The sequence below is a fragment of the Alligator sinensis genome, unplaced genomic scaffold, assembly GCF_000455745.1.
Source record: "Alligator sinensis unplaced genomic scaffold, ASM45574v1 scaffold121_1, whole genome shotgun sequence".
NCBI lineage: Eukaryota > Metazoa > Chordata > Crocodylia > Alligatoridae > Alligator > Alligator sinensis.
The window spans coordinates 1,598,821-1,611,005 of NW_005841910.1; the positions used below are offsets into that span (position 1 = coordinate 1,598,821).

General features: G+C 42.5%; 1 protein-coding gene across 1 annotated transcript in view; it reads left to right on the forward strand.

Moving 5' to 3' along the window:
* CNTN3 (contactin 3) overlaps positions 1-12,185 on the forward strand; it is a 349,250-nt gene that overhangs the window by 323,498 nt on the left and 13,567 nt on the right. Inside the window, exons 13-16 of the mRNA XM_014517467.2 lie at positions 882-1,009; positions 2,977-3,152; positions 10,249-10,366; positions 11,969-12,127. Coding sequence (XP_014372953.2) covers positions 882-1,009; positions 2,977-3,152; positions 10,249-10,366; positions 11,969-12,127 — 581 coding nt within the window. The remainder of the gene's footprint in view (positions 1-881; positions 1,010-2,976; positions 3,153-10,248; positions 10,367-11,968; positions 12,128-12,185) is intronic.

Sequence of the window (12,185 nt, forward strand, 5' to 3'; positions counted from 1 at the left end):
TTTCTTTTTTCATGGTATGTAGACTTGCATTAGTCTACATACTGTGCACCCAGCAAGTCCATGAAGAATCATGTTTGTGCTGCTGTCAATTCATCTGCTCTTCCCATCTACCTCCCTTTCAGTCTCCCCAGACCATCCTTTGTAAAACTTACTTGCGAGGCCCTTCGGCTGAAAGATGCAACACGCTTGCTCCTCTGGATTGGGTGAGGAGGGGACAAGCGGTCCATGCTGAGTGGTGGGTTATATCAAGATGATATTTTATTGCTACAATGGGGTATTTCCTTGCCTGAGGCTTGTAGTTGCTACAGTAAGAAAAATTAATAACACAACCAATAAATAAAAGTAAAACTTGGCCATATTTAGTGTTGACAGCAAAATGGACCACAACAGAAACAATGCCCCAAGCCAGTGCGGTGATTTAAAGAGACAAGCAGTATACCCTGGAAAGCTCCCAGCCGCCAGCAAGTGTTTGAGATTCTCGTGTGCTACAGCATAGCTACGTTCAAGTCAGTGATACAAAATCCCCTTACACTTCAATGGAACTGGGGATAAGCCCCATGTCAGAGATGCAAAACAAGAAGCATCTGTTAATAGTCATCGTGCAGTGACTTACTGGCTACCAAACAAGTCCTTGGGAGATAAACCACAAAGTATAGTAAAATATAGCCTGATTGAATAAAATGGAGATTTCACCAAAAAAAAAAAAAAAGGGTTTTTGCTAGCAGACCAGGAAAGGCAAGTACTGTGATATATTTGACTCTGCTGCATATTATCAGTTAAATTTTAAAATACCCATCTGGAGAGAGATACAAAGTGCTTCATGAATTTATATATTTTTGCACATTTATGATACATTTTTCATCTCTTCATAATTTTTTTAGAATAACATTATTAAAAGATGGAGGCCTACGAATTGCTAATCTAACTAAATTAGATGCTGGAAGTTACACTTGCCTGGCAGGAAACCAATTTGGAACAGCCAGTGGAACAACAAGCTTAATAGTTACAGGTAAGTGAGGGTTTATATTGTATTTTCCTTTTCAAGATGATTTGAAGTGGTGCTGAATTGCACTAAATGCAACTACTAGAATCTGCCGGAAAAAATCATAAATCCTAGTCTGGACACCAAAGGGCAATACCTGTCTTTGGAGAACAGGTCTGAGGAGATGCACCCTGCCCTCTCAGGGTGCAAGCAGCGGCAGGAGCCACCCCATGCCTCCATCCCACACACCCCTCCCTCCCACCCTGGCTGGGCAACACCTGCCTCTGCCCCCTCGCTCACCATAGGGGCTGCTGATCTGCCCCCCATGCCCCTTCCCTCCCCCCTCCCCTTCCACCACACCACACTTACCACCTGATGCCAGTTGTATCGGATATCGGATCAGCATTGGCCAACATGCCTCCTTAAATATCAGCTATTGGTATCAGCCCCCGCAATCTTTATCAGTACCCCCCTATTTTTGAATAATACTCCTTGTTCTGCTTGGCACGTTATAATTTTGAGCAAAAAATCTCAAACCTTGCTTTTTCACCCCATTCTTACTTTTTAGGAAAACTAACTGGTTTCAGACTGATGGCCATTAATTACTAAGCTTTTCCCTTTTTCACACTTGCTTATCCAGTAGATCTTCTACTGATAATGCAGAAGGAAGGCAGACTGCCTGACAGAAATCTGAGATGTGAATCAGAGAGGAAGCCCTTTCCTTAATTATTAACAATATTAGTTTTTCTACAGAATTGTGTTATCTCCCTAATAAATGAATTCTTATGAATACCGTTTTTCAACCTGAATATTAAGTAATGTCATTATGATTAAACTTAGTTTAAACACCAAATAAGCATAAAATACATTAGGAATAATTAAGAAAAAAAACTCTTAGGACTTATTAATGTTCCAATCCAGACAATGATGTATTATTTGCATGAGCAAGTAGTTATGGAAGAAAAACCAAGCTCATAATTTCAAACCTTTAAAATTACATGGACTGGAAAATGTAAAATCAGTCATAACTTCTTTTAAGTGAGTTTTCATTCAGAACTGTCTGCTGTGGAGGTGCTTGTCCCCATGGGGGTTGCAAATAGAGAGGTTCTTCCTCGAATTCATCTGGTGCTGCCCACCGTCAGAGACAGCACACTGGAGCAGATGGAGCACTGGCCTGGCCTCTGTGGCAGGATTTCCCCCTGTAGAGAGTATTTTCCCATGCAGAAGCAATGCTCCTCTAAAAAGCAGGGCATCTGAAATATTTTCCAAGTCCTAGAGGCCATCCAGTACGCTGCCATGTTACATGTCACATATATTGTGAAATAAACTAAAATGTAGCAGGCCTGTGATATTTCATTCTAAGTGTGTGTGGTAGTATCAGGGCTTAGGCCCCTTTGAATGCTTCTCCCTTTTGTAAAATACTATTTATAAGGGGCAATGTTCTGTCTGGTTACATTAATGAGTCTCCACAGTGGCTGCATGTTCCCACAGAGTATGGCGTACCTGCTGCAACATCAGCAAGGTGCTCTAATCCTCCTCTTCAGAAAGCAATTATTGATGTCCTATATGCGATCCAGTTAGACAATACAACCTGCCCTACATGTCCTCCTCACTCTCCTCTGCTAATTGCATGCTCAAACCTCATTGACAGCTGCCACTCCAGCCTTTTCCTTCCAGACAAGTTTGAATCATTGATGAAAAACACATCACAGTTCTAAAATTGGTATATCTATACACTGAAAGGTATGCTGTGTATCCATTATAAAATATATATATTGCATCCCATACCATGGTTAAAAAGCACTTTAACCAGTACTGCAGGAACAGAGGTCAGTTAATGGTATTTACAATGTGAAATGTGTCTAATCCATGGTAATGTTTAATGATCAATGGTTTAATGGCACCTTTTAGAAGGTTAACATTTGAAGAAATCTTAGGAGCATAAAAAGATTGTTGCCAAGATACCCTAACTTGATATTATCTACTTTCTATAGAGCCAACAAGGATAACTTTGGCCCCTTCCAATATGGATGTTACTGTTGGAGAAAGTGTAATCCTGCCCTGCCAAGTTCAGCACGATCCCCTACTAGACATTAGCTTCACGTGGTATTTTAATGGAACGCTCACGGATTTCAAAAAAGATGCTTCTCATTTTGAGAAGGTTGGGGGGGTAAGTTACTTCCTTACACTTTTTTACCTAATAGCTGCATAGAGCTAAAAGCCTGATCCTACCTAAAACTGAAAATATTGAGGACCCTTTAGTTCTGAGCACTTCCTTAATTAATCAAAGGAAAAAAAATGTACTTCCTCGATTAGCAGAGGCCACATACAGACACTCCTTTTCTACTGGAAGAATTGCTGTTCTCCCAGTAGAAACCAAAAGTGTGGAGACATTTGACCCTTTTTTTTCTCTTCCTGGTGTGAAAATGGCTCTTCCAAGAGAAAAACAATGAGGTTGTCAGTCTCGCGAAAGTTTCTCGTGGGAGATCTAATATCTGTCCACTTTCCCCTGGCTTAACTCTTCTTGGGGACCAGGAGGACTGGAGCTGTGGGAGAGACACCCATGCCTTCCCAAGGCCAGGATTATCCTGATCTGGAGAAGATGCAATGGGGTAGCTGCTGCCCTCCTCCTGCAGACGGGGAGGGGAGGGTGGAATAGCCACCATCTTCTGTCCACCTGTGTCATGCTCCATAAATCCAATTTTGAGAAGCATGCAGGGGGGGTTTGCTGCTCTGCTGTTTGCTCCGCTCCTGGGCACCAGGAACCAGGCACAGAAATCAGTGCAAACCCCATACCTGCTTCTCACATCAGAGTCCCCGTGTGAGAAGCGGGCAGGAGGAACAGGAGTAGCCCATGCTTTCCCCAGACGTGGATCACCCAGGAAGGCAAAAAGAGCAGGGGACAGGAGACAATTTCAGACTGAACATCTGTACTGCTCCCTCTCGCAAAATTATTTCTAGTGGTGGGAAATTTTTACTGCTAGAATTTTGAACATTTATTTGTAGCCATAGTAGGATATTTTCCACATCAGGTAATTGAAGGTATAGCAATCAGAGCTGATTTCTAGGTGTTTTCCACGACACTTGTGTTTGATACTAGATGCCTGAAACGTGAAAATACAGAAGTGATACAAAATCCAGAAAGCTATTTACAGCTAAACCACATCTCTCTCTCTAACAGGATAATATTGATAAATTCAGATAAGTTGTTTTCTGTCAAGCAAAAAGAAAAAACTTTGTTCAGCTAGATACGTTGTGGTATACATAGCCTGATCTTTGCATTGTTTCCATTTTTTGACTGTGCATGAACTCCAATGTTCCTGTCACTGCCACAGGCATCTACAAACTGACTGAATCATCTGATGATTTTTCTAAATTATGCTGTTTTACTGATTCGTAGCTACAAAATGTTGAAGCCTGCATTAATAACTAAGAGATCTCCATTTTTCCTGACATCATGATGCTGTCTGCAGAGAGAGAGAGAAATCTGAGGCGGTTTTACCATGGTGAAATCTAGGCAGTCTTCTTCTGCAAGACTTAGGAGCTTATATGAATGTTTTGCCGAGTTTCATAGATTTATATCATCCCAAATTTCTCACACAGTTTTGACGCAGCTGTTGCAAATGAGGTTTTGGTCTGTAAAGAGTTAAATTCCAGTAACTGGGATGGCTAATTTCCCATGTGCTACAAATCGCTCCCTGCATCAGCTCTTAACAAAAACTGCTGAGTATCACCTGGTTTTGCCTCCAGACAATACACAGCTGCATTACATAGTTTCCAAGCAAAGCAGGCCTAGGACTATTGCTTAACTAATGCGAGTCTGAGATTTGAAACTGTAAAATCTTCAAACTTCCTAACCCAAAGGAAAAAAAGGAGGGGTCCAAATATTTAGCCATCATGGGCAAGAGTTATCTATTGAAGCCCCCAGATCTATAGGAAGCCTAAGTGGTCGGGGGTGTAGGTTGTCGCTGTGTTGGTCTAAGGACATAGGCAGGCAAGGTTCTTTGGGTAAATCTGATATCTTTTATTAGATATATTACATATGATAAAAGATATCAGATTTACCCAAAGAACCTTGTCTGCCTAGGTGGTTGGGGGTCATTACAGTTAAAAAGTGTAGCACCGAAGAGGTTTAGATGCTGCTAAGTTTAGTTAGCATGCGAGCAGAAGGTTTTAGGGCCACAGTTTTGGATTTACAGCACTGCCTAAGTCCCACCTCAGGTGGCTAAGCCTTTTGTTTGGATCCTAGCGCTAAGTGACATTCCCAAAGTCGCACACATTCACTCAGCCGGGAGCTGTATTTGCATCTCCTCATAGAGCTAACGTGCTGGAAAACATTTTTTTTCTAACGTGTTATTTAGCATAAAGGTTTTTAATGATGCTCCTCAGACTTATCTTTTTAATCAGTGCATGAAGGGGAATGTGTACATAGACTGGTAGCTGTTACCAGGAGAGGGAAATGAACTCTATCAGCAGCAGCCAAATCCCCCCAATTTCCCCTTCTAGGAGAATTTAGCAATGCATACCAATGCCAGGGGGTTGCTAGGCAAACAGTTGAGGCTCAGCATTTAGCAGCATCTTCTCTACATATAAAACAGAGGTGTGGTCTCTCTTTCCTACAGCTTTGCCAGTATACCCCATTTCTCACAGCTAGCAAAATCAATGGGCTGTTGATGCCCAATGCATATTGTAAGTTAGGTGCCTAAATCCCATTAATGACCCTTTTGTACCTTTAAAATCTTTGCAGAAGACACAGCATTTAATCAGTAGGCATAAAATTGACAGATTGGGCTACAGTTGGCAATTGATTAAATGCAAGTGCTTGCAAAAAAGATGAGGGGTTTTTCTTTTTCTTTTTTTTTGGTGGGGAAGAGCAGAGAGATCTTTGTATCTTGTAAATTTGTGAACACTCTGGAATTATGAGCTGACCATCTGTCTTGCTACGCTGTAAATCCTCTCTTTCCACAGCCCTTTTACCATTCCATATTGCTATATAGTCTTCATTTATTTACTGAGATTTATTCTAAGTGCCTATCCAAACACTGGCCAGCTGAAAAAATATTAAAATGATGACAAAGGTTAAAAATATTTAAATTAAATGAGTTTTCCAGAAGAGTTGTTTTCAGTGAAAAATACTAGATCGTTGGAAAAAGGATTCCCACCCCCATGAAAAATTCTACATTTGTCAAAAAAAAAATAAAAAATGTTTTTGGTTTTCAGCTTTCTTAGAAAACAATTTTCTGTGAATATTTTCACTGAGTAGGAAAATACTTTGAAAAAATTTCAGTTGAATTGTTTCTAGTAACTCAGTAACTCACAGGATTAACTCGGTGCAATTCTTTATAAGGTAACCCATGATCTGAAATCAATCGGAAACATCCTACTGCAATGTTTGCCATGAGAAAGAACTGGGAAAAGTTTACCAAAAATAAGAAATAAAAAAAAAAAGCATCTACAAAGGAGGCACTGGGATTCCACTGGCTGAGGACTACCTGGATTATCATATACCAAGCTAAAATATCTCACAAATGTTATCCAACTCCCATTTAATTTAGTGGAGTTCGATAGAGTCTATAGTGAGAAAATAAAGTTGCAATGCTTACTCTGAAATTTAGAAATATAGTTGAAATGCATATGCAAAAATGGCTAAAGAGACCAGTTCGGGTGGGAGCTACCATTGACTCCCAAAACAAAAGGAAATTAACCTTTCTATTGAAATGATTCCCCTTGGACATGAGGAATGATGTAGTGTTGTGGCGGCCACTTCCCAGAACTTTTCTGAGAGGAATGAGGCGCTAGCAACTCTCGCAATTCTTGGAAAGGTTTTGGGGGCATCTCCTGTGCAGCAGGCTGGCCTTCCGTATGGACCAAAATGCCAGGATAGAACCCGATTCTCCTTTCCTTTCCTTTCCTGTTAGACACATGATTTATAGGAAAAGTGCAGCAAACCAAGCAGTTCCCAAAACTGTGAACAGATTGCCTGTAAACAGTTTTTGGTACACCTGTTCAGACAACCCAGCAACAGCTGAAATTGGTATGCAGACAGCTAAATTAAAAGCAGCTACAGTGCTTTAATGCAGATGTTCATACTACATGGGCTAGTGGTTATTCGTGCTCTGTAGATCAGCATGGTGTGCAGCAGGAAAGGTGACCTTGCTGTCACCTCAACTTGTCCAGACTAGCAGAGATTTAATTTTGCTGGCCAGAGATGTGATTGTTGCTAGGTCTGAGTATCACTGACAGCTGGAGAGCGCCAGCTATGTTGCAACAGCCTTCCACCATTCTGTTGTTTCAAGCATTTCAAGCTAGGCAAGAATGATTTATGTGAAATATCAAGACTTCGATAGCAGCACATTCTAGATGTGATATATAATATAAATATTGGAACTTACCCTAAAGCACCATGTTGTTTACTGCCATTGAAGAGTCAGTAGTTTAGCCCATTCAGACCTGCCATCCAGAGATCAGTCAGACATTTATTTAAAGGGAAATTATTCTGCTTGACAATCCTCCAGGTAAATGTATGTTCAGAATCTTTAGTACAGGATTAGTTTCTGCAGATGAATTGCTGTTGACAATATGCTGCTGAATGTGCACTTCCCATCAGGTATTCTGTGTTGCCTCTGCACTTATCGCTCGCAGTTTATTGTAGGTATTGCAGTCAGTGCTGACACTACCTTACTCAACCCAAGATTTCAGCTAGGACCATCACTTAAGAATCCAAATAAAAGGTTTGATCCTGCTACTGCTGAAGTCAGTGGATGAAACTTCTATTTCCTCCGCTGGAGCAGGAGCAGGAGCAGGTGCTGACAGAAATGTTACGAAGAAATTGACAAGATTTATTTCATTATATTTTAGGCTAAATGGTCAGTCTCTCTGGAAACAAGTGATCCTTGAAACGGAGGGAATAAAGTGCAAGTGCATGTGGATGTGAAATGCATAAAATAAGCCGAGTTGCGTGGTGTTTGCCATTCACTCAAATGCTGGTCTAAAAGGAATCATAGAACAAAGGCGCCATAGCAAGTGGGCGTCTCAGGGCCAGTAGAGTTGCTGGCCCACCCACTTGTCTCAGGGCTAACTGCGTGCCTACCTCACCTGCCACACCATTGATAATATTAATTAGAAGATAATAGCAAGGCAAAAGGCTGCCCATTTATTTGTCCTGGTGCCAAGGACCTATACACAGCTCTGAACCTCCCCTTATACCATGCCCCGTGCCTCGCAGATGGCATCCATAGCCTAACACCCATCCCATAGCTTGTTTGGCCTAATGCCCAGCCTATAAGCCCATGCCTCACACTAGGACCTGCACTCCAGGGCTTCGCATTGGGATCTCACTCCCCTGCCCTCACACTGGAGCTCACAGTCTCTGTGCCCTTGCACTGGGCTCTCACTCAATCAGCCAGGGCTCCCAGCCCCTCCCTTTTCCTTGGGCTCCCTGTCCGTCTGGGAACCCTCATGGTGCCTTCACTCCCCCACACTGGGGCCTCAATCCCCTTAATCCCCTTGCCCCAGGAGCTTCACACATAACTCCCTCATAGACTTAGGGTCCCACCCCCCTGAAGCCTCATACCCAGCTCCTTCATACACCTCAGGCCTTGGAGTGAGCTTGGGCACTGGCTCAGGTCCCTTCCTGACCTGGGCCCTGCCTCAGGTCTCACTGTGATTCTGGACCCTGCCTTTGTCTTCAGGGTGTGCTCCCCTAGCCTTTCCCTGCCACAGGGTATGCCGCAAGGCAGCAGGGGCTGAGGCTTTCTAGTGCCCCATACTCGCCCTTCACTGGGAAGGCACAGATATAGCATTTCCTGGAGACTTCTCTGCCACCAACAGTCCCACCACACCATCCAGCCCCAGCAGGGTGTAGTTTTAGGTCATTCCCCAGGACCAGGAACCTCCACCTTCCCCATAGCTCCTTCCCTGTACCTCCAAGATGTTATGAGCAGAAGGTCCAGCCAGGTGATGCTCTCTCTCCAGCTGCTGGCAGCAAACTGCTGGCTATACTGCTCAGAGCCCTGTTCCCAATCAGGTAATGGTGCCTGATTGGGAGTGCAGCCACCTGCAAGCTGTTTGTCTGTTTGCTCATGGCCCTTTGAGTAAAAGAGCACAACTTGTGCTCTGTTACAGGCACCCATGCAGCTTTCTGAGCACCTTTGATGTACACTTGAAAGCACAATAAGAAATAAGAAAATAAGAACCATGCTAGGCAAGTTCTTCCCCATCCTCATGCACTGTCACATATCACTGAATCACCCACTCTGCAATTGGTACAGATGGAAACCTACACTAGATGAGCGTGCTGTCTTTAGTTGTCTCACTACATGAACTTCGTGTTATGCCTGAGTGGATGCAAGAAGAAAAAAATATCTCTGGTTTTCCAGGAGGTCCCTTTCCCTTAAAAGTGCCAGATCTTCATTCTGTAAAATGGCAACCTACTTAGAACAAGAATCTGTATGCAATGGAATAAGTAAGAGAATGGGAGAATGAGCAAAGGTCTGTCCCAGCTGTAGGGGACACACTAAGTTATGCAATCGGGTTCAAATTCCAAAACAGTAGTGCTGAAATAAATACTACCTATGCAAGCCTGAGATGTCCAGGAAATTACAGCTATTAGTCAAAATTCACATCCACACGCTCCAGGACATAGAAGGACACAATTTCAAGATACCACATACAGGGCAATATGAAGAAAGAAGAATGCTTTCCAAATTAAAAATCAAAGGCACCAAGGGAGTATTGCAATTGCAACAAATCAGCTGAAGAGCTACAAATGTGCACCCCCTAAGTAAAAGTGTACTCATATGACACAATACACAGAATAACTAAAACAAATGCTGCAGAAGGAAACCTTGCTGCAAGTATTAGCAGATTTAAGGTTATAAGCAGAGGTTCATTGTGTTGATTTTTTTGTTTTTTAATAGTGAATTTGACACACGAGGGTACTCATATCTTGTACTGTTGCATGCTTTTATACACCTACAAAATGAGCTGAATTCCTTCATCCAAATTTCACGTTACTGTCTTTTCTAAGCCAGGCTGTATGAGGAATCTGCTAGAGGCATGTTAATTAAAGCACGTGATCAGCCTTCATATTCAGCAAGCATACGTTGGACTCTTTTGGATAGCCTGGTTAATTTGCTTTTAAAACATGTCCTTTGTATTAGTATTATTATTAATTAATTTCTGTGATTATTAATGGTGGCAGTGGTGGTCTTATTAACAACAACAAACTAGGTCCCTTTAGGAAATAATAACTGTATTTTCAACAGAGTGCATCTGGAGACCTAATGATTAGAAACATCCAGCTGAAACACAGCGGAAAATATGTTTGCATGGTGAAGACGGAGGTGGACAGTGTATCATCTGCAGCCGACCTCATAGTACGAGGTAAACTTGGGCTTCTGTTGTGTGCTCTTCTAGTCTAACAACTGTTTCTATCTACCATTGTAAAATACAGAACTTGAAAGATTGTGACACCCACTAGATACACTAAAGTGAGTAAGGAAAGAATGCAATCCCTGCTCCCTATAGGTCTGTCCATATCCACCCGCCCACATGCTCTCTTGCTGGAGAAGAGTGGAATGGGAAGGGACTTGGTTCCCCCACCTTTTACACAGGGCAGCTCAGCTGAGCGGGTTAGGGGGAAAGGAAGGGGCTTTAGCAACTTGCGGTCAATGGCCACGTTTACACAAAATGCTTACTGCATTGGTAATGCAATGGTGCATGTAAAATGCCCACATGCACCATTGTGCATGCGGTCAATGGCCACGTTTACACAAAATGCTTACTGCATTGGTAATGCAATGGTGCATGTAAAATGCCCACATGCACCATTGTGCATGTGGGCATGTTACACTCCCGCTCAGTAGCGACGTGGGGCACGAACTGTGATGCGACGCTCTGGGTCGTAGTAGTAACAAGTTACTCTGCACTCAGCATCACCCGGAAGCCGTGCAGAGACGCTACTGCACAGTAACTCTGCTTACTGCACAGTCAATTAGTATTTGGGTGGGCATGTACTAAATGACTGCAGTAACAACTGCACAGTCCATGTCTCATGTAGACGCAGCCCCTATAACTCAGTTGTAAATGGCACCTCCACCCAAGGAGAGAATAGGGATTTGGGGTTTCCGGAGCCAAAATCTCATTCATGATGTAAAGCAGCTGTCTGCCACCACCTCTTATAGGCTTTTCTCCAAGATACACTGCCTAATACAGTTGCATAAGCTGATGGTATTTATTTTGCTTTGGAGTTTGGATATTAGCTGTGAGAAGATGAACTGCAGCTTTCATGTCTGATAAACTTTCATTAATGAATCTCCAGCCGGATTTATTGCAAGACAAACTGCTCTAATCCACTGAAGACAATTCTGAAAATCCACACTCATTGTGTGCATTTTAAAATGTACGTGGCGTTTTCCAGTCGTGGCTGAGCCATTGAACGATTCATTAGTTTTGCTGTTGTCTACGTGGCAAAAGAAGCATCTTTCACAGGGTCATGGAGAATCAGGATTTACTAGAGTGCTGCAGAAAAGCTTGCCTCGCTGAATCGCTGTCCAAGATGCTGATCAGTTGTCGTGCTGAAAAATTGCTACAGCACATCATACAGTAAAATGGCTTTAGATGACAAATTGGCAGACTACAGCGATGTATTAGTAGATTAAAACAGGACACAGGTCTAAAGTAAAGACACTGAATTTGGAATGAGAGAGAACTCATGCTGAACAAAGGCCCCTGAAAGGATCTATATCATCTGTTATAGTTTGGGGAATTACTATTTCAGAATTTGGTTTAACAGCTATAATTTACCAGGCAGAAGTTTAGTAAATATAAAAAAAAATAAATAGAGCTTTTGTTGCAAGCTAAATTGTTTTCTTCCCCCCACAGTGCTGAAGAAATAGAAATCAGCTGGTGCTGTGGTAGTGGTTTATACTCTGCTACCTTCACAACATACCACCTATTTCTCAATCTGATTTCTCATTGTATTAGGCTCGCCTGGCCCCCCTGAATGTGTGAAAGTGGATGAAATAACCGATACTACAGCTCAGATCTCCTGGCAAGAGGGCACAGATAATCACAGCCCAGTCACCACTTACACCATACAGGCAAGAACACCTTTTTCAGTCGGTTGGCAGAGAGTCACAACAGGTAAAGCGAAAAAACCTTTGCAATAGTGCCTTTTCTCCCTACATTTTCAAGTGTAGGG